The following is a 23,250-nucleotide window of genomic DNA, read 5'->3' on the forward strand; positions in this document are numbered from 1 at the left end:
ATATTTGAAAATACCTCCTTATACATGTTTTGTTTGCAAAAAAAACCTGTTTGGCACATATAATCTTTAGGCTACAATAACCAACTGCTGTGTATTGCTACATAGAGCATGTTCTAATATTTTCTACATTTATATGCAAGTTGTGTGGATAATTTACTTTGTAGAAACATGGACTTTATATAGTATGTACAATCTTTTTTTTTTTTGTCTCTAACATGACCATAGAAGATATGTTAGTATGTGATTTGACGTCTGAGCTTTTTCCTCTTCCATCACTTCAATTAATAAAGGGAAAAAAAAAAAAAAAAAATTTGTATGACTTTGCATTTCACTCTTTTAGGCTATGTGTCCACGGTAGAATGTACCTGCGGATTTTTCTGCCTGAAAATTCGCGACTTTCGCGGCAAATCCGCACCCGCGGATTTGCCGTGGATTTTGATGCGGATTTTTTTTTTTTTCCCATTCAAAACTAAAAATCCGCACCAAACAATTGACATGCTGCAGATTTTTCTGGATCAAAATCCGCGGCAAATCCGCAGCGGAAAAATCCGCAGCATGGACACAGCATTTCCAAAATGCCATTGAAATGGCTTGGAAGTGCCGCTGCTGCAGATTTTCGGGAAATCCGCGGCAAAATCCGCAGCGTGGGCACATAGCCTTATACGACCGTGACCTTTATGTTCAGGATTTCTCTCCTTGTTTAGTTTCGGGTGATTTCCGAATGGTCTTGTGTTTCGGGCTGGCAGATTTATGCACTGTTGTATATACCAGAAGCAACACATAATACAATGTATACCAGTCCATAAATACGGCTATAAAAATACAGGTTGAGGCCTCCTTCTCGCCTGTAAATAACTTTCCCTCCACAACAAGGAGGTACTGTTGGGGATAAGGATTAAGTAACCAGAAATACTTAATTCAGCCATTTCATAGACTCAAATATATAGTTTAATGTAACCTAACACATATTTATGAATGTTTGTTTATTACTAATGTGTATATTGCATATTTAGTGATTTTTCTTAATACAGTATATACCAGCATATGTAACAAAGATGGCTGCTGCATCCTGGACAACTCCCAAATAAGTTAAAGAACAAAGGCATTTCTAAAGTTTGGACTGACCAATCCAGCAGAGACTATGCAAATTCCTATACGTCCTGAGTCCAGCCTGCGATACTTGATTGGACTATATTTTGTCTACACCCTTCACTTCTCTAAAGCTATAAAAAGTTTCACCGTAAAGAGAATCAGAATCTCACTGGCATCAGTCATGGAGAGAAGGTTCATAATAACCGATTTAAGTCTGTTATTTCTTTCTCGTGTGCACACATGACAATATAATTTGACCACAGCAGTCAGACCTTAAGAGACAAATTTGTAGTCTCATCTCAACAGTACCAGCACTGTATAATTCAGTATTCACTCCTGGAAGGAGAATTTGTGTTAATGTGGCATAAAACAAATAATATATATTATGTCACCTACATTAGCCACATTGCAGCCCATATTGTGACACCCCCTAACAATACAGTTTTATCAACATAGCGTTCATTTTTTTGCATTGATGTAGCTGTGTGAGGGATTGTTTTGTTTTTTTTTTTTTCAGGGCATGTCGTTGTCAATATCATCATAGGAAAGTGGGGAAAAATTCCAACTGTGGTAAAATAGCAGCCCCAGATCCCAAGACTTTTGGGATCTGGACTTGGGTGTGGGCCTGTTAGAATTAGCATAAGTATTATACAATTGATTAAACTTTTCACTAGCAGGACCTGTACTGAGGTCATACTCATGTGACCAGAAGGGGCGGGGCCTCAGCCAACAAAGCTGATACCAGGAAGTAACATTTTGTTTGTTGTGGCCCCACCCCTCCTGGTCACATGGGTATGACATCAGCACAGGTCCTGCTAATAAAACAATTAATTATATATTACTTATGTTAATTCTAACAGGGGAAGGGAATAATTATGAATACCCCCCAGATATTATCTGATCCTCAGCTGCTGTCACTCAAGAAGCTGCTCATTTTACAAACTTCACTTGCTTGGATTTCAAAACCTAAACATCCGAACTGACCACTGCAGGTATGTATAGACTCAGCCTGATAAGGCCAGTATAGCACTGTATGTATAGACTCAGCCTGATAAGGCCAGTATAGCACTGGCTTTAGGTTATATACGAAAATCCTGGTGATTGGTTCCCTTTAAGCCTTACTCCGGAAAAAAAAAGCACGGCTCTCCCCACAGCGGTTAAGGGATGGATAATGGATGAATAACACAGCCATCGTCGGCAGGGAAAGATGTGTACAGTCCTGCATCAAAAGGCAAGGACATGACTTATGACGTACTACCTGTCAGTGATGAGCGAGCACTAAGGCTAGTTGCACATCAGCGGTATTTTGCCGCACTGCCGGATCCGGCACAAATGGGGTACAGTTCCATACAGTTCACAGGCATCGTGGCAAGCTCCGCTCATATGCTATCTCATGCTCCGGTCACATGACCAAATGTGACCGGAGCTTGCCGCAATGCCTGTGAACTGTATCGCATTTGTGCCAGATCCGGCAGTGCGGCAAAATACCGCTGATGTGAAAACATCCTAAGATGCTTGGTACTCAAAACAAGCAGGTCAGTCAGGCACAACTCAATTAGTGAGTATAGTGGATGTCAATAGGAACTCAAGCATTTTTCCCAGAAGTTTCCCCATTGACTTCCATTATACTAAGTCACCCCCATCCGACTACTCGTTTCAAGTACTGAGCATCTTCGTGCTCGCTCATCACTACTAACTATACAATTAAATGCAGCCATGACAGCAGTTGTGCCATAACTCCCATAGATTGCAGTGTAGAGCAGTCCACCTCCAAACTGGGTCCAGAATCTGCACCCATCCAACATGAGCATGCTACATTTTAGGCTGCTTTCACACTTGTGTTGTTTTGCATCAGTCACAATCCGTCGCCTTGAGGACTTACGGTATCCTGCAAAATATTTCGCAGGAATCTGTTTTTTCACCTATAGACTTTTATTAGCGATGGATTGTGACTGATGGCCATGCGTTGCATCCGCCGCGTGACGGATCAGTTGTTTACTGACTGACCGTCAGGCGGTAGGAACACACTAGAACGTTTGTGTGCGGCGGATTGTTTTTTTACTGTGAGCATGTCACAGTAAAAAGACCATGATGGACTGTAAATTCATTTCCAGCCGCAGGAACGATCAACCGAGCGGCCGGCTTTTGTGAACAGAGCGGCCGGGGGCTGCCGGGCCATCAGCTGATCGTTAAGAAAAGCCGTCCGACAGTAAAACCAATGGATCGTTTTTTGAATCATCAGTCACATCAGTTGTACCACTATCTGCAACGCATCCGTTGCATCAGTCACACAACTGATTGTGACGGATGCAAAACACCACAAGTGTGAAAGCAGCCTTAATGGTTAGAATGCCCCTTCAAAATAACCATGTTACCATCTGTAAGCCATGCATGCAACAGAGTGTGTTATAACAAACCATTGTACACGTTAAACCAGGGAGGTTTTACCCCCACACCAAGCCCTGGTTTGAGGTTTTATTGCACTGATAGGGTAATGCACCGTCTGCTGCTCCACCTCCATGTAATATACGTGGACGAAGCTGTTTGAAACAAAGGGAAGATATTAATTTATCAGGTTCTCATTACTAGGATAAAATAAACATACCACACAATGTGCAGCAACCGGTTTATTACATCTTTCTCTTACAGTCCCCAGAACAAGTAATGGTACAGCATATTACACAGGAACAATTAGACTTTCTGTGCTGCAAATACATTTTCCATTGCTGCCCGGTTCCCAAAAACAAAAAAATAAAAAAATGAAAATACAGATATATACAAACATGGGCCGGTCTAATCATACACAGCGTCCCACCAGCATTCAACTCCCAAAAGGCAGGTGAAGTAAAAACCAATAGACATGAATTTATACTTTTCTCAATCTTCTGAGACTTCACAGAAATGTATCCGGCCCTCCTCCGTCTGATTTGTGGGACTGAGATTTAGAAGCAGATTGTCTGGTACTATGTTGTGTCCCACTAAGAGTCTACAGGGATCCCAGTTTGATCTAGCAGGACAGTGGGGCTGGTTCTTTTTGCATTAAGAGGCCCATGAAGCCGCCATTATGTAATATAAACACAAGATCAGCTGAGTCCATCCAATAAGAGGGGAAAAGTTCCCAACCAAATGTACAAATGCTAAAAGGGATAAAGCGGCTGTTCACGTACACAGCGAGACGTTAGCAGGACTGGGGTGACCTTCACAGATACCTGCCGGAGCGTGGGCGCCCAGACTATTCCTTGGAGGACAAGGTCTAAGACCTACAATGCTATAAAAGTGTGAGCCGGGAAGTATCTAGACAAGACACCACTAGTCTTGTTCACACCCTGCTGTGGAAGTGAAAAGAGCTGAAAGGCAGCAGGTTTTTGCCTCCCAATTAGAGAGCAGCATAATGTAGGGGACAACCCTGATTCCAGTGATGTGTCACTTATTGGGCTGCTTGCTGTAGTTTAGAGATAATCAGTTTTAATCAACTACAACTGCTGCCTTGTAGTCCCCCATATTCGTGATCTCTGTATAACCCCACCCACACCGCTGGTTGGCAGATTTATGTATCCACTGTACAGTACATTGGCAGAAAGCTGCCAATCAGTGGTGTGGTTATACAGAATTCTGCATTCAAGGAACAGCTAGATTACATAGATTTTTTCGAAAGTCAGTAAACAGTTTAGTAAGTGACACTTTACTGGAATCAGGGTCTCTGCCCCAACATCATGCTGTTTTTTTAAACACATTTGATAAGAGTCCCTCTAAAAGGGACTGTCAGCACCCCCTACTGTGACAACGCTTTACAAAGCCAGAGAGAGGTGGAGATAGATGGAAAACAAAACAGTTCCTTAAAGGGAACCTGACAGATCCCACGTGCCCTCCCACCCACCACCTGCATTTTATTACTAAATACCCTGCCTAGTGAGCCCTTCATACTGCCTGACACCTAAGCACATATTGAAAAAAGGTCTCTTACATATGAAAAAAAAAAAATGCCTATTTTCAATGTGTTTAGGTGTCAGGCAGAATAAAAGGGCTGGTTAGACAGTATTTAGCAATAAATATACATGCTGGTGGGTGGGAGAGCATGGGGAGGGGGGATTGTTGGGTTCCCTGTAAAATGTTTGGCTACACCAAGTGACTGTACTTGGTTTGAACAGTCATTCTGTGCTGACAGTCCCTTTAAAAAGAGAAACCTATCAATTCCCATAGATCCGGGCATATTTTAGATGCCTTAAAGGGGAACCTGTCACCAGTCTTATGGCCTATAAGCTGCGGCTACCACCACTGGGCTCTTATATACAGCATGTTAGAATCCTGTATATAAGAGCCCAGGCCGCTGCGTAGAACATAAAACACACTTTATAATACTCACCTAAACTGGTCGCTGCGGTGCTGGTTGGCCCCGTGGACGGCACTGTTCTCCGGGACTAGCACCTCCTCTCTCGGCCATCTTGCTCCTCCGTCTTCTGAAGCTTGTGTGCATGACGCGTCCACGTCATACACACTCGCCGGCACTGAGGTCCTGCGCAGGCGCACTTTTATCTGCCCTGCTCAGGGCAGATCAAAAGTATTGTAGTGCGCCTGCGCAGGACCTCAGTGCCGGCGAGTGTGTATGACGTGGACGCGTCATGCACACAAGCCACAAGCTTCAGAAGACGGAGGAGCAAGATGGCCGAGAGAGGAGGTGCTAGTCCCGGAGAACAGCGCCGCCCACGGGACCAACCAGCACCGCAGCGACCAGTTTAGGTGAGTATTATAAAGTGTTTATGTTCTACGCAGTGGTCTGGGCTCTTATATACAGCATGTTAGAATGCTGTATATAAGAGCCCACTGGTGGTGGCCGCAGCTTACAGGCCATAAAACTGGTGACAGGTTCCCTTTAAGGGCTCATTCAGTCAACTGTACACATCCATAGTCTCCGCTCCAACTATGGGTCCTCTGTCCAGAACTCGGACCACATATCTATAATGCCGTTCGTTCCAGCTGGAAGACCTGTACTTAGGTGGGCTACAAAATCCCACCATTATACTGCTGTGTGAATAATCTCTTACTACTTGGGCATTATGGTAATTTTCAAAAAAGGACGTGCACTGTAAACTTCATATGATGCCCAACATACTATAAAGTATAAGGTGTTGCTGTACCTTGCACTATTTCATTTTACTCACTAGATTTTGATACCAGACAAGTATCTGCTTCTATATTCAGGTCCCCTGGAGAGACAAATATTTTCTGGCATTTGCACACATCATAAGATACATTACAAACAATGAAGATGCAAATAAAGAAAGAAAAAAAGCCCTGTGATTACCTCGTCTCCTCCTGTACCATACCATACAACCTTTATTTACAAAGCAGGACATGTGCGGTGAGCAGCGGGTCCCGAATCTTCCGCCCCAAACAGCTGAATCCACTTTAGCATAAAGAAAAACAAGGATGCTAAATATACAAAGCTCAATGGAGAGAAGCGAGATTTCAAAAGGTTCATCAAAATATAACATTAATGCTCATTATAGCAATGCATAAAATGATGGGGATATTTGTGGACTTAGTGTTTTACACTCTTCCACCTCACTCTATGGCCAAGGCCCGGAGATCACCAGCAATTCTGGGATCACAGAATAATATTCAATGAAAGTGATCCCTTTTGAAATCTCACTTTACAAACAATTATCAAGTGTTAAAAGAAACATCACCCATCCAAAACCTGCTGTAACCTCCCTCCTAGGCTGAAGCCACACAAGACCTTCTGTTTAATGGTATGGTTAAATTAACGCCGGTTTTCAAGTACTTGAGTACTGAGGCTGCCCCCCTGTGCGACTTTAAAGAGTTTTTTCAAGGCTTATCATAGGACAGGTGATCAATATGCAAGATCAACAGGAGTACAACACTTGGCAATCCCAACATCATTAGGAGGCTCAGTGGCAGCGTGTATTGAGCACAAACCTGTAAACCATTTAGTGGCAGATCTCAGGTACGGCCAAGTGTTGGACCAGCACTGATCAGTAGTGATGAGCGAGCACTACCATTCTCTGTACTCGTAACAACCAGTTGGATGCTTTAATGGGCATGACTTGAGCACCTGAGTATAATGGAAGTCAATGGGGAACTTCATTTTTCAGAAAAGATCTTCCCATTGCGTTCCATTACGCTTGGTACTCGAGTAGCACCCGTCCAAACATCAAACTGCTAGTTACGAGTACTAAGCACCCGAGCATGGTAGTGCTCGCTCATCACTAGTTATGAGTACCGAGCATGGTAGTGCCCGCTCATCACTAGTTACGAGTACTGTGCACCTCAGCATGGTAGTGCCCGCTCATCACTAGTTACGAGTACTGAGCACCCGAGCATGGTAGTGCTCGCTCATCACTAGTTACGAGTACCGAGCATGGTAGTGCTCGCTCATCACTAGTGATCTATCCTACGGTCAGATTTTCAATTCCTAAGTCCTGAACAACCTCTCTAAGGCTACTTTCACACATCAGTTTTTTGCCATCAGGTTCAATCCGGAAAAAAACGGGTAAAACGGATCCGGTACCGCATCCGTTTTTTCCCCATAGACTTGCATTGTTACCGGATTGTACCGGATGGCTTTGCGTTGCATCCGTTTTTTTCCGGATGCGGCAAAATTAGTTAAAGCGGCGGCCGGAGGCAACGTAGCTTGCAACGTTTTTTTGTCCGGCAAAAAAAACGCATCGCGCCGGATCCGGCGCGATACGGCGTGTTTTACAATAGAAGCCTATGGACGCCGGATCCGGCGTAATGCGGTAAAAAACGGATGCGGCCGCCGGATCCGTTTTTCTAAACTGAGCATGCTCCAATGTAATTAACAAAACGGATCCAGCCAAAAAACGGACGAAAAGGATGCAAAAACGGATGCAACCCGTATCCACCGGATCCGTTTAACGGATCCGGCATAACGGATCCGTTAAAAAACGGATCCGGTGGATACGGTTTTCACTTTTTTTTCAGGATCCGTTGGATCAGGAAAAAAAAGGACTGTGCCTGAATACAGAAAACTGATGTGTGAAAGTAGCCTAATGCTGCTCTCACAAAGCTAGTAAGGGAATCCAGCCGTGTCTCAGCACCTAGAACAGTAACAATGTAAAGGAGGGTTGTCCCCTTCAAACAGCCTTAAAAAGGTGATGTCCAACTAGATGATTTCTGGTGTTAATGCAACTGTATTAGCATGGCCAGAAACAATCTGGTTAGATTCTGGACAGGGGGCTGCATATCTCACACTCAGTCACGTGACAGCCGCTCCCGGTTCTGACACCGGAAAATCGTCCCAGTGCAGATGATGAGAGGATTCATAAGTCTGCAGTCATAGAGAGATAGTGACTACAAAGTTGGCGTTTTAGACAGGACAACCCATTTAAAGCACAAGTCTCCATTGTGTTCAGTTTCCTATGTGAGAAAATTCTGTCTCATTTAGATGAATTGTAAAGTCAGTTTTCTGCAACCAATTCGATTATGTTACTCTGCAGCTTCAAATCCAGACCCAACCATATAGCATCTTACCGTAAAAACAGTAAGAAAACCCATGTGAAGTTTTCATTAAAAGGGGAGCACTGTCTTGGGGTCGCCTCTGCTTGTCTTTAGGAAATATTTACAGTGACAAGAGGGAACTTAACCTTCGTCCGGCTGAATAGGTACAATTGTAACTATTCCCTTTTTAAATTGCAATAATTTTTTTTTTTTTTTTTCGAAAAGCCGTAGAGGGCTGAAATTTCGTGACATCTCAGCAGTTTTGGTCCAGAATATATTGGCCAAATTTCAATAAAATATCTCCACCCCCTTCCGAGATAAGGGGGTCGAGAAATTTTGGCAAAATTATGCAGCCTGACAAAGGTTAACTCATGGGACACTCCAACCTGTGGATCTCCAGCTGTTGGAAAACTACAAATCCTTGTATTCCCTGACATCATACAGCCGTTTGGGAATGCTGGTCGTTTTATTCCTTTCAGAATACGTTAAAGGATTACACAGATCCTGTGGGGCTTCAAAACGCCATTGATTGAAGAACTGGTCCCTGTGGCTGCCCTCCTCCGTAAACATTGGATACATGTCCTAATGTTATACCATGGCACCATAACATGAGCCACTCTTCAAGCTCAGATCTTAGATGCCTTGGAAATGGTCCATGAACAGCTAACTTTTTTTTTGGGGGGGGGGGGGGCTGGGAAGTCATGGATTTATTAACATGGATCCAAATATGTACTAGAGCTAGCAAGTACAAGTCCAAGGCATGCTGAGATTCGTAGCCTTGCATAAGCTGTTATGCCATAGGTTGCTGGCCCCTGCACTAACTATACGAAGTGTATCAAAAGAAAATGTAAAATAATACAAGTACACTGATCAAAATGTTGCAGCCTAAAAATTAGAAATGGTTATTCCCCACTTCATAGATGGATATCACCAGATAGAGCTTGTAAAAAAAAAAAAACAAGTCATTTACTGCTTACTAAAAGTGCAACTGTTATTAATAACATTTGTTTACATCTTGTTGCATAGGAGACCAACCTCCGCTGCCATCATATGAACTCAGCTCTGAAGACTGTCAGGATTAGAGGTCAGAGCGCTCAGCTTCATAGCAGTGCTTACAAGCTCAATAGAAAAGTCTATGTCCTGCAGTCTAGCAGCAGTGGTCGGCCACAAAGGCAACAAGCTGTAAACTAAAAATAAGTGTTAATACTAGGGATCAGCGAGCACTACTATACTCTATTCTGATCAGCAGTCAGACATTTGTAGTTCGAGTATAAGGGAAGTCAGTCGATGGGAAACATTAACATTTTTCTAGACATCTTACCATTGACTTTCATTATACTCGAGTACTCAACGCATCCGAGTGTCTTACTGCTAGCTACAAGAAACGAAGCATGGTACTGCTCACTCCTCACTAGTTAATATCTCAATAACACCTGCCATTTTTAATTAGTAAATTGCTTGTATTTACAGGCAACATCCAACTATTAAGATGGTAAATAGACAATTTTGGTATAATTTAATGTACATCAAGCTGGGAAGCCCTGTAACATCTGCAACAGCTCCGCACCTTGCCTAGTGCTAGGTGTCAGCGTTAGATAGTGACTTAGATCCTTACCAGGTTGCGAGACGTATAGGTCTGCTCTTTACACTCCTGCAATGGAGCAAGGCGACAGTTCACCTAAAAGAAAAACTGTCAAGAGAGGTTTACTAGTATGACATAGTGACAGCAGAATCAGATACATGCACACCCCAGATATACAGCCTTATACCGGTCACTTATGAGAGTGACAACAATGCAAGAGCGACTCAACCCAGTATAATGGAACAGTAGTCGTTATGCCCGCCTCGAGCGGAACGTAGGCTTTACAGTTAGCACAAGTCAATGAGGGTGTTCTCCAGTACTGCGTAATGTTAGGGTGCATCACTGAAGCCAGCACACTATATACATTGCTCCCTACATCCTGGAGAACCCCCTAATATTACAGTTCCCCATACACAGCCACCTCTGTCCATAGTGCTGCACCCCCCACCCCCATGTCCTCAGGATCCAGCCAGCATATAAGTTTGTTACTTGACCCTACATTTTGGCAGATGCGGCTGCGCTCCTGGCACAGGCCGGGCAGAACTCCACTGACACCTTCTCCTTGTCCACATGGAGGCAGACTCCAGCAGAGGGCGCCCCTGCTTCTTCCTCTTCCGGCTCCACAGTCCGGGCAAGTCCTGGCAGCGCGTAGTCGTGGTCATCAGCCTTCACATAAGGGTCGCGGAATAGTGACGTAGACAGCTTGACTCCGCCCAGTCCGGTCAGGCGGCTGAGGAGCTGCGACAGAGCGCTGTCATTGGCCAGCACGGCCCGCAGGTAGCGCGCCTCGGACTCCAGCTCGTGGACGCGCGCCCCCAGGGCCTTGCGCTCCTGCTCCAGCCGGGCGTTGTCCTCGGAGAGCCGGGACACCGTGTGCTCCAGGCCGCTGACGTATTCCTTCTTCCGCAGGCGGTTCAGGCGAGCGGCCACCGCGTTCTTATTGCCGGCGCCGCGCCCCCTGGTGGCCATCGGGTGCAGCGCCTCGGGGCCTGTAGCGGAGGACGCGGCTTCTTCCGGCCCGCGCTGAGCGTCGAGAGAGTCTTCAGTCCCGACTAGCTGCTCCAACAGCTCAGTGAGGGAAGAGTCTTCCTCCTTCCACCATGGCGCGGCCTCGTCCGCGGACAGCAGCTCGTTCAGCTCCGACAGTACAGCTCCGTCACAGTCCACGGGAGTCTCCTTAGGAGCCATGACACGACTCCTTCTCTCCCTCCTCCGACTGCGAGCGCCGGCAGCTGCGGCCTTAGGACGCTCCCTCAGCCGGTGCCTCATGCTCGTCTCTGACGCCCTCCCGCCTCGAGAACGTTGCAATGGCGTCTGACAAGGCGGAAGCAGGAAGAGACGGCGTCACGTGATCACGGAGCGCCCCTTCTGTAGGGCGGGAGCGGATAAGCCACGCCCACTCATGTCTGGCGGGCAACCGCTGTGCGCGCTATGGTCATGTGACCCGGGGCAGCCCCTGCTCTCCACACTGGTGCGTGTGAGGTGAGGCCATGTGCCCACATTGCGTATTTATTTTACCGCAGCAGAGCACAATCTGTGCTTTTTTTTTTACCTCAGCAAAGCAGAATGCGTTTTTTACCTCAGCAAATCTGCGCATACGCGTGTGAGGTGAGGCCATGTGCCCACATTGAGTATTTTTTACCTCAGCAAAGCAGAATCTGTGCTTTTTACCTCAGCAAATCTGCACACACGCGTGTGAGGTGAGGCTATATGCCCACATTGAGTATTTTTTACCTCAGCAAAGCAGAATCTGCGTTTTTTACCTCAGCAAATCTGCGCACACGCGTGTGAGGTGAGGCTATGTGCCCACATTGAGTATTTTTTACCTCAGCAAAGCAGAATCTGCGTTTTTTACCTCAGCAAATCTGCGCACACTCACGGGAGGTGAGGCTATATGCCCACATTAAGTATTTTTTACCTCAGCAAAGCAGAATCTGCGTTTTTTACCTCAGCAAATCTGCGCACACGCGTGTGAGGTGAGGCTATGTGCCCACATTGAGTATTTTTTACCTCAGCAAAGCAGAATCTGCGTTTTTTTACCTCAGCAAATCTGCGCACACGCGTGTGAGGTGAGGCTATGTGCCCACATTGAGTATTTTTTACCTCAGCAAAGCAGAATCTGCGTTTTTTACCTCAGCAAATCTGCGCACACTCACGGGAGGTGAGGCTATATGCCCACATTGAGTATTTTTACCTCAGCAGAGCAGAATCTGCGCATGCTCGTGTGGTGAGGCCACGTGTAGACATTGACTATTTTGCTTCACCTCAGCAAATCAGAATCTACTCATGGGTGTGTGTGGTGAGGCCACGTGCACACATTGAGTATTTGTTGAGTTTTTTTGTTCTTTTTACCTTTATACAGAAGTGGTGCGCGTCTTTCTATTATGCTGTGTGCACACGCTTTTTTGCAGCGTTTTTTCATGGTTTTTTAATTTTTAATCAATACTGCAAGGAAAAACGCATCCCAGCAAAGTCTATGGGAATCCTGACTTGCTGTGCACATGTTGCAGATTTTGGTGCTGGGAAAAAAAAAAAGAAGCAGCATGTCAATTCTTTCTGCTTTTTTTTCCCCTGTGTTTCTATAATCCACTGCCGTGCTTGTACTTGATCACTGCAGTGGATTATGTCAGTGCAGCACTGACAGTTCGCCTCACACACCATGCATCCAGCATGGTGTGTGAGGTTATCCGTAGCTCAGAAACTTGGGGTCGTCATGGTGACAACCCATGGTTGCCATGGCAGCGAACGGGTCACTATGATCACATTACAGGGACTCGGTCGCTAGGTAGAGGTAAGCGATCCCTCTCCCTGCCTTCTGAATGCTGCGATTGCATTGATCGCAGCATTCAGAGGGTTAAACTAGCGGGAGCAGCGCAGGCACATTTCCGGGCAGTTAGAGCCGGGTTCCAGCTATAACATCAGCTAGAGTGACAGCGGGGATCGCAGGAAACCCTGTGACTGCCATAACTAAAAAAAACACCCCATGAAAAACGCATGGAAAACCACACAAACAGAAGACCTCTGACTGTGCACCCCACCCCCATTAGCCACAGGTAATTTTATTCTCTAGTAGCATGTTCACACTTGCCCATATACATGGAGATTTTTAACCTAGAGAGAGGCATTAGAGTAGGTATCCAGTATACGAGATATGCCTTGACGCGGCTACTGGGAAGATATAGGAATGGCCATTTTTGTATACTAGATATCTCAATTTTACCTAGATTTCCTTAAGCAGTAAGGCTGCTTTCACACATCCGGTTTGAGCCGTGTGGCTCAATCCGGCTGTGAAACCTATGCAACGGATGCGGTGAAAACACAGCATCCTTTGCATACGTTTTTTACATGCGGCCTGTCCGTTTTTTGCCGCTTGCGGCATGCTACTGAGCATGCGCAGTGGCGAAAACCGCATACGGCGGCCGGATGCGGTTTTTGCCGCATCCGGCATCCATAGGAATGCATTGAGAAAAGCGCCACATCTGCCGGATGCGGTTTTTTTTGCCGCACAAAAAACGTGCCAGGCAACGTTCCATCCGGCCGCCGCATCGGCTAAATCTGCCGCATGCGGCAAAAACCGGACCGAACGCAAGGCCATGCGGCACTAATTAAAGTCTATGCAGGAAAAACGCAACCGGCAGCAAAAAAAAACGGTTGCGTTTTTCCTGCAAAGTGCCGGATTGTGCCGCATAGCAAAAACCGGATGTGTGAAAGCAGCCTAATACATATCTACATTCTTACGTTCATGGTTTGCATGATTTAGCATTATAATAAATACGCTACTTAATGGTGAGGAAACCCCACAGGGCATGAATCCATAATCTAGGCAAAACTGATGACACTCATGATATGCCAATGGACATGACAGATAGGGGTCTGCTGAAGACCCCCATGCATGTCATAACTACTCATATGAAAGCCAGCGTGTGGAAAAAAACAATCAGTCCTCTTGTGAGGAATATGGTATAGCCATACATGCCAATCATAAATACTTACACACATCCTGACCTGCATCAAGACAGGATAGAAATGCAATACCAAGATCCTGGCACAAATTGTATGTGACAAATCTAATCATAGAAAGGAAGAAGCCCTGTCTACAGCACAACCCCCAATGACAAAAGTAGTTCAGCTAGTAGGCGGGCCATTGCCAGTTTCAGAGAAGCTTCAAAGCGGACCTCAGAGACAGGCTCCTGGGTAAAAATTATAAAATTGGGATATGCATAGCTCCCACAAATATGGCTTGCATAATTGTGGCCTCAGGACAGCGGGACGCATGTAACACATATTTTGCCTTAATTGTGGGATGTGCGTATCAGCCCATCTATGCTATGGAGAGATAAAATCATAATAGGAAACATGATGGTAAATTATTCTGCATGGGACGCTCAGAGGCGGAGATATGAAGAAAGTTGCCTTTTCATAATTTTCTGGAACCTGAAGACATATCCCATGTCCAGCCCGGTCATAGTAACTACAAGATGCATACAGCAGCATACTAAAAAGCCCACAATGTATAAGGGAACTCTGGTATTGCATTACTGCTATAGGAATATATGAAAAAAAGAGATATTTATTTAATGTATTGGTCAATGCATGTAAGCCCGGTCACCACGGCAAGGTATATCTCTAAACCGGGAACCTAACTAGAGATCCCGCTATCTGGGTTAAAAACATCCATGTCTGGCCAGCTAGACTAAAAATCTAACTAGAAATGCCACTATCTGGGTTACAAACCTCCATGTCTGGTCAGCTAGACCTCTGCCATAAAGGATACGAAAACAGCCTGGTTATAGAGCAGAGTGCTCAATCTGAAAGAGATTCATTTCAAATATTTAAAAAAAAATTAACCTGTACATCCAACAAGTGTGAATAGGTGCTAGCCCTGTCATAGGTTATTAAAAACCCAAAGTGGGCACTGTGAAGGTGGTTCCTCTCAGACAGGTCACGTCCAGTAAATGTGTGGGGAGTCTCAAGGAAACCATTGGCTCCACAGCGCCTCCCCTGTGCTGAGCTAGCACCAGGCCTAGTCGCAAGGAACAGGTATCTAATTCATATGTGTATCTGCTTGCACCTATATCTTACTTGTAACTGCATTTCTGAACATAATATCTGTAAATGTCTTGTCTATATATCGTTTTATCTGGTGTGCCCTTAAAGGGAACCTGTCACCAGATTTTTACCTATCAAACTAAAAGAATCACCTTCTGCAGCTCCTAGGCTGCATTCTATGTGCACCTTGGCCCTGACTCCCCTTCCAAACCCCCAAAATAACTTTATAAAACTTGGCCGTTAGGTATGCTAATTAGTTAGGTTGGCCAGATGGTCGGGCTCATTTTTTGTTCCCTTATCCCCCCTCCTGCCACTGATCGCCGTCCTCCTTCCTTGATTGACGGAATGACGCCCTCCGTCATCCACCTCGTCACATTTTCAAATCTCACACCTGTGCAGTTAGGTCTGCTCGCGCAGGCACAGTTCGCTCTGCCATATCGCGGCCAGAGCAGAAAACATAGCTGCCCTAGCTCGCGCCGGTGAGCTAAATGCGCAGGCGTGAGATTATGGGCGGGTATGAGCATGGCGCTGGTGAGCTCATGCACAGCACAGACCTTACCAGCGCCATGCTCGTACCCGGAAGTCACGTGACATGACTCACTTCCTCTCAATGCCGGAATACAGCCGGCATTGAAAGTAAAGCAGCAAATCTGCAGTTCTCAGCTCTGTAGCTGAGATCTGCAGATGGTGCAGAGCGATCGGATTGCTGATTGCTATAGCCACCTAGGGGGACTAGTAAAATAAAGTAAAAAAAAAAAAAGTTTTAAAAAATTAAAAAAAATAAAAAAAACCTAAAAGTTCAAATCACCCCCCTTTCACCCCATTGAAAATTAAAGGTTTAAAAAAATACAAAATACACACATATTTGGTATCGCCACGTTCAGAAATTCCCGATCTATCAAAATATAAAATCAATGAATCTGATCAGTAAACGGCGTAGCGGCAAAAAAATTCCAAACGCCAAAATTATGTTTTTTTGTCGCCGCAAATTTTGCGCAAAATGCTATGAGGCGATCAAAACGTAGCATCTGCGCAAAAATGGTACCGTTAAAAACATCAGGTCGAGACGCAAAAAATAAGCCATCACAGCCTCAGATCCTGAAAAATGAGAACGCTACGGGTTTTGGAAAATGGCGCAAAACGTGCGCCACGTTTTTTGGACAAGCTTGTGAATTTTTTAACCCCTTAGATACAAGTAAACTTATACATGTTTGGTGTCTACAAACTCGCACTGACCTGAGGCATCACATAGATATCTCAGTTTTACCATATATTGAACACAGTGAATAAAATATCCCAAAAACTATTGTACGATCACACTTTTTTTGCAATTTTTCCGCACTTGGAATTTTTTTGCCGTTTTCCAGTACACTATATGGTAAAACTTATGGTTTCATTTAAAAGTACAACTCGTCCCGCAAAAAACAAGCCCTCATATGGCAAGATTAATGGAAAAATAAAAAAGTTACGCCTCTCGTAAGAAGGGGAGCAAAAAACAAAAACGCAAAAAACGGAAAGTGCCCGGGGGCTGAAGGGGTTAATAGGTAAAAATCTGGTGACAGGTTCCCTTTAAGGCGATTAAATATATAATTTAAAAAAAAGCAAGATCGGCAGCATTCTGCGGTGTGAGAAGTTTTAATGTTGCTTCATGCAAACAGGTGAGACAACATAGGGGAGGGGGCACAGAAGACGACGGTACCGTTTCGCACCTCTAGGGGTGCTTTCACGGGTCCATGGGCTTTTTTGGATGGACACTTCTACTGCTTGGCAAAAGTACCACGGTGGCTGTTAGTCTCTCCTTAGCCGTGACTCTACAAGTGTAGGCTCAGAAGAATCCTGTTACAGGACAATACCAGCAGAAGCGGCTCCTTACCAAGGACGTCTTGGATTAAGAAAACGCCGCTAGCAACTACCATTAGACGGTAAGCAGTGCCCAGATTTTTTCCTTCTACCTACAATAAATATAAAGTGGGTCATTCCACATCAAGTGGACCAGTTTTAAAAATCGTCCCCACTCGACCTTTGTCCGATTTTGCTGAAAATTTATAAGGATGTACATGTATGTTTGAAAAGAGGTTCTGTACATTTTTAGGGCCAGATCTCAAATACATTGGGCACTGTTGACCTTTCACTGGAGGTCCCACCAAGCCTGCGGCTTCAGCTAAGAGGATTTTGCAAACTTTGGCACATAGCCATTAAAGTTCTATACTGGCTATGATGCTGACATTTGGCATACTAGCTCAACTTTTGCTGCTAAACACGATAAAATTATTACCGGCTATGACAAAACAATATTTCGGCCGCAATTTTGTGTCAAAATAGCTTGTAAAACGTGTCGCATAAAATTTTTGCCTAACTTTGCCCCTATATAACTCAAGACCAAAAACTAATAGTACCGTATTTTTCGGACCATAAGACGCACTTTTTTCCCCCAAATGTTGGGGGAAAGTTGGGGGTGCGTCTTATGGTCTGACTGTGGCTGCGGGGAATGAGGTGCTGCGGTGGAGCGGGTCATCGGGGGCACGAGCAGGCTGTAGCAGCCTGCTGTGACCACGTGGACCCGCTCATTACATATGCACGCCCATCCTCCCGCCCATTTCTCAGCGCAGAAGCCGGTGCTGCCAGGTGGGCGGGAGGACAAGCGGGGACGCGCGCATAGTAAAGAGCCGGTCCGCATGATCACCCCTGGCAATTACAGCCTGGAGTGATCATGTGCGGCTGTATTCACTGCTCCCCGCGCGTCGTCATCATCATCATCATCAATCATCATCATCAGCACGGGGTGCAGTGAATCAGTACACTCACCCGTCCCCGTGTGTGGAGCCGCCCCCTGCTGCACGCGATGTCTTCCTGTCTGTGCCGGTCAGCTGATCTGTGCTGGTCAGCTGACCGGCACAGACAGGAAGACATCGCGTGCTGCAGGGGAACGGCTCCACACACACACACACACAGGTCAGTGGTGCAGAGAGGAAGATGATCGGCTGCAGGGAGTGAGGAAAAGGTGAGTATAAACGTTCGGTTTTTTTTCTCTGTGCTATAGGATACAGGCCATATACCAGGATGGTATATGAGCAGGATGGGAGTATATGAGCAGGAGGGATGGGGGGTATATGAACAGGATGGAAGTATATGAACAGGATGGGGGTATATGAACAGGATGGGGGTATATGAACAGGATGGGGGTATATGAACAGGATGGGAGTATATGAGCAGGATGGGAAAATATGAACAGGATGGGGGTATATGAACAGGATGGGGGTATATGAACAGGATGGGGGTATATGAGCAAGATGGGGAAATATGAGCAGGATGCTGGTATATAAGCAGGATGGGGGTATATGAGCAGGATGGGGTATATGAACAGGATGGGGTATATGAACAGGATGGAAGTATATGAACAGGATGGGGGTATATGAACAGGATGGGAGTATATGAGCAGGATGGGGAAATATGAACAGGATGGGGGTATATGAACAGGATGGGGTATATGAATAGGATGGGGGAATATGAGCAGGATGCTGGTATATAAGCAGGATGGGGGTATATGAGCAGGATGGGGGGCAGGATCATATACAAGGCAGGAGTATCATTACCAGGATGGGGTACCTTAGTAGAGAATTTGGGGACATTACCCCCATAACAGTGTCAGCAGCAGATCCTCGCCCCATAACAGTGTGTCATGACCACATTTTTTTGCTTAAAGTTTTATTTTCCTATTTTCCTCCTCTAAAACCAGGGTGCGTCTTATAGTCCGGTGCGTCTTATAGTCCGAAAAATACGGTAACTGGTGCTTTGCCCTGTACACCAAACATCTACATGACTTTGCATTGCTGCAATATCACGGTCACAGCATATGCATTTAAATATTCACACCCACATATGATGACAAACTTTAAAAAACTGAATTTTACCTATTTTTAGGTCAAATTTCTCAAAAAGGGTACCACTAAAATATATTAATTCTGATATCATTAGAAAGAGCACATTTTTCTCTACAAGGATCATTGGGATTTTTTTTTGGAGTCTCTCAGTTTAAGAAAAGAAAAATGCTACTGAACATGGTGTTATTTATTAATACGCAATGAATGGTAACTGCACTATTCAAACCCTTGCGTTGGTCCATGGTGGTTATACCACAGCCAATTCCCTAAGAATTGGTATTATCCTATTAAGAATTGTAATAATGCTGTCTTTCGAGAATTGGCAGCCCCATCGCCTAGGAGCCATGGCCGATAGCCGTGCAAGGCCAGCCACGGGCGGTCTCTTTATCGCAGGTTCCGAAGCCTGAGGGTGGGTGTCTTTGCCTAGGATCCCAAGCCTAATATTGGGTATCTTTTGTTGGTTCCCAAGCCATAATGTTCAGTCTAAGTGGTCTGGAATTGTTGCTGAATTTGCAACATAATTGGTTCAGAGAAGCTGTATTGTCGGCCCATTGCTGTTGCAGCTGGTGCTGGAATTATTGCAATGATTGACTGCTCGGGAATCCAGCATGTATCATTTCTCACAGGCCAGTGAAAGAAGCTAGCTGGTCCATGAGGATGCATAAAATTTATTAATGCATCATGGTCGTCGACTGAAATTTCAGAAATATTTCCAATCCACCAGTTCCTATCGTAAATGCAGGCAATGTACTGCCCTGGCTGGAGGTTTGCAATTGGCACAAAAGGCATTTCTGATCTGACAGATCTATCTACATGGGCAATGAAAGATGACGGGTCATTTGACACCCTTGAAATGTGAATCTTTTTGTCATCAATTGGCACAAACTGGTGATTTTCTCTTGTTCCAGCAATTGTATGTCCATCTTTGAACCTTTCCTCTTGAACTACCCGTATTTCGTCAATATTTTCTTTTGGAACAAAAAAAAAACTTGATTCCATGTAGTTGCTCGTTGCAAAAGTTGAATAAATCCACCGAGGTCAGTATTTGGTTTTCAGTTGGGCGTTGAAGACTGGCACGAGCTGCCAACCTCTTTGCTGTCCCTCCAATCCCATCACAGGGTGACTTTCTATGACTGGTACCAAAAAAATTCCATTCAGCGCTGATATTGAAATCAGCATTGTGGTGGCACAAGTTGAGAACATTTTTGAAATTTTTGTACTGGGCTGCAGATCCATCGCTGAAGCAACAATTCCAGACCACTTAGACTGAACATTATGGCTTGGGAACCAACAAAAGATACCCAATATTAGGCTTGGGATCCTAGGCAAAGACACCCACCCTCAGGCTTCGGAACCTGCGATAAAGAGACCACCTGTGGCTGGCCTTGCACGGCTATTGGCCATGGCTCCTATGCGATGGGGCTGCCAATTCTCGAAAGACAGCATTATTACAATTCTTAATAGGATTATAAGACCAATTCTTAGTGAATTGGTTGTGGTATAACCACCATGGACCAACGCAAGGGTTTGAATAGTGCAGTTACCATTCATTGCGTATTAATAAATAACACCATGTTCAGTAGGATTTTTCATTTCTTAAACTGAGAGACTCCAAAAAAAACAACAATGATCCTTGTAGAGAAAAATGTGCTCTTTCTAATGATATCAGAATTAATATATTTTAGTGGTACCCTTTTTGAGAAATTTGACCTAAAAATAGGTAAAATTCGTTTTTTTTAAAGTTTGTCAGCATAAATATAAGATGTTATATTGACCAGAAAAAATAGACAATGTCCAGCGTTAGTGAATAAATGGAACTCCCTAAGTGGATGGTGAGGGTCACTAAAAAGTCCGACAATAAATAAATCACCATAGATTGCAGCTCCCCGAGGAAGGTCACAAAACGTGCGCGTCGGAGCACGCCACGTCGGGTAGTCAGCACATATGGGTAAAGCTGAGAAGGAAAAAGGCAGGGCACTACTCTATATAGTCAGGATCAGTTCACAACCAAGCATGTCACTGCTGTACACTCTGCCGGTAATGCGTTTAACTGTTTTTTGCCAGGATAATCACAGCTCCGTGGTGCTCAAATACAAAGTCCACAAAAGTTCAAGGCATAAAAGGTAAGAAAAAATATGAGCACTCACCGTTTATTTGCTTTGTGGAAAAACCTTTTATTCAGGCATCGGAGTTACATGCTGTGCAGGGAGGGGAGAGGGAAGGAACAGGCAGCACGTGTAGACGATCGTTTCGCACACCTGCGGTGCTTCCAGGAAAACTCCGATGTCTGAATAAAAGGTTTTTCCACACAGCAAATAACCGGTGAGTGCTCATATTTTTTTCTTACCTTTTATGCCTAGCACATATGGGTAAGTGTTTCACATCTAATATGGCTCTTTAACTTTTAATCCTGACGGTATATTTATATATGAGCTGGTAAATGTGAAACTAAGCATATCGCTCATTATATACGCACATCATCAGCAGGTTGTTGCCGTTTGATATTGTTGATATGTACCTCCTGGTACATCCAGAAATAACTTCCTTGAGATATGACTTAGTTGTGTTTCAGCCTTAAAACCATTCACCTTTATGTGGATTTGGTTTACTTTTCCCTCCCCTTATGAGTTATGGTCTCGGTCATTGATATCTGATTGTGATTTGCTCAGATACATTTTTGCATTATTAATTCTCTCTCAGTATTGATTTTTGGATTTATACCTATGCAATATAGCTTCAGCATCTCCATCTATGGTGATTTATTTATTGTTGGACTTTTCAGTGACCCTCACCATCCACTTAGGGAGTTCCATTTATTCACTAACGCTGGACATTGTCTATTTTTTCTGGTCAATATAACATCTTATATTTGTGCTTCCTGCTGTATTCTTATAACGTTGTGTCATCCTCTATGTGCACTACCTGATATTTTTGGTTCCTGGTATTCCGGTTTTAGCCTGTTTGTCTAGTATACCTATTATATTTATATCACTGGATGAATTTTTTCCTCTTATGTCTGCAATTTTGCAATAATAAAATTTCATTGAATTTTCTCAAGAGGTTGATTTACTGTGTATTATTTTTGACCACTTTGTGGCCTCACTAGTAGAAACCCCATTTTCTTTCTCTTGTTTCTCAACAGTGCCCAATGTATTTGAGATCTGGCCCTAAAAATTTACAGAACCTCTTTTCAAACATACATGTACATTCTTATAAATTTTCAGCAAAATCGGAGACGGTCGAGTGGGGACCACTGGTCCACTTGACATGGAATGACCCTAATTTAATGCTGGGTTTTTCTTTTATCTTGATCCAAGAATCCCATGTCCGTGCGCTCAGTTTAGTATTACATGCTACCTTGCCTTGATTCTGGCCCGATACAATCCTGCTAACGGACCAGATATATCTAATGAGAAATTGGTGGCAGACTACCTGGCTTTCACTCCACATGGCTACAGCTTTCATTCCACAGTACATAAAACAGCTACACCAGACTGGATCACATTTTCATATCACATGACTTGCTAGACAAATCCCCGGGCTGCTCGATGGATGTCTTCCTCTGGTCGGATCACGTGCCAGTGTATGGGGAAGTTGGGGTAAGAGACAGAGGGGGAACGGGACACACCTGGTGACTTCTACTTAAAAATGAGCAATGTCTGGAGGATATCCATAAAACTATTGCAAATTTCAAAATAGACCATGCGGCAGACCCCACACCTGACCCGATCAAATGGAAAGCGTTAAAATGTATGATTCGGGGGGTTTGCATATCACATGGATCCAGAATTAAAAAAGAAAGTGCAAGGGAACTAAAAGAACTGCTGCTGCAGTTAGGCCACAAAGAAATGATAAATAAATCCAGATGCAGTGATACCCTTAAAACAGAAATATCTAACATTCGTAACCAAATATCTATCCTTGATCGAAAATAGTTGTGTGCCAGAGATACATTTTGCAGGAATATCTTTGAGTTTGGAGATAAAAGTGGATGATTGCTGGCCAGAACGCTACATCCCAGACATGCACAAACCCCAATACTCTCGTTAAACTCGCAGACAGGAGGGTCAGATCCACTCCACCCCTTACATATTAGAAGAATTTAGAACCTTCTATGCAAAACTTTATAACATCCCAACTCCACATGCCCCATTATCTGACGCGAGA

The 23,250-nt window shown here is 44.5% G+C and overlaps 1 protein-coding gene across 2 annotated transcripts; it reads right to left on the reverse strand.

The window, feature by feature from the left end:
- Positions 1 to 5,914: 5,914 nt before the first annotated feature.
- Positions 5,915 to 11,495, reverse strand: CREBZF (CREB/ATF bZIP transcription factor). 2 transcript variants are annotated; one of them, XR_012750593.1, is made up of 3 exons: positions 10,653 to 11,495; positions 10,187 to 10,261; positions 5,915 to 6,496 (listed from the first exon to the last, which is right to left on the reverse strand). XR_012750593.1 is itself a non-coding variant. In XM_075337532.1 (2 exons), the coding sequence occupies exons 1-2, from the start codon at positions 11,420 to 11,422 to the stop codon at positions 10,246 to 10,248; spliced, it is 786 nt and encodes a 261-aa protein (XP_075193647.1). In that variant the 5' UTR covers positions 11,423 to 11,495; the 3' UTR covers positions 5,915 to 10,245. The 2 variants fall into 2 exon arrangements, 1 of the variants encoding a protein (XP_075193647.1); XM_075337532.1 differs by having other exon boundaries at positions 5,915 to 10,261.
- Between the last annotated feature and the right edge of the window lie 11,755 nt (positions 11,496 to 23,250).

Source organism: Anomaloglossus baeobatrachus, chromosome 2, assembly GCF_048569485.1.
Source record: "Anomaloglossus baeobatrachus isolate aAnoBae1 chromosome 2, aAnoBae1.hap1, whole genome shotgun sequence".
NCBI classification, from domain to species: Eukaryota; Metazoa; Chordata; class Amphibia; order Anura; family Aromobatidae; genus Anomaloglossus; species Anomaloglossus baeobatrachus.

What these genes read in the sequence shown, in the direction of transcription:
- CREBZF (XM_075337532.1), bottom strand. Translation starts at nt 11,422, where the DNA reads ATGAGGCACCGGCTGAGGGAGCGTCCTAAGGCCGCAGCTGCCGGCGCT.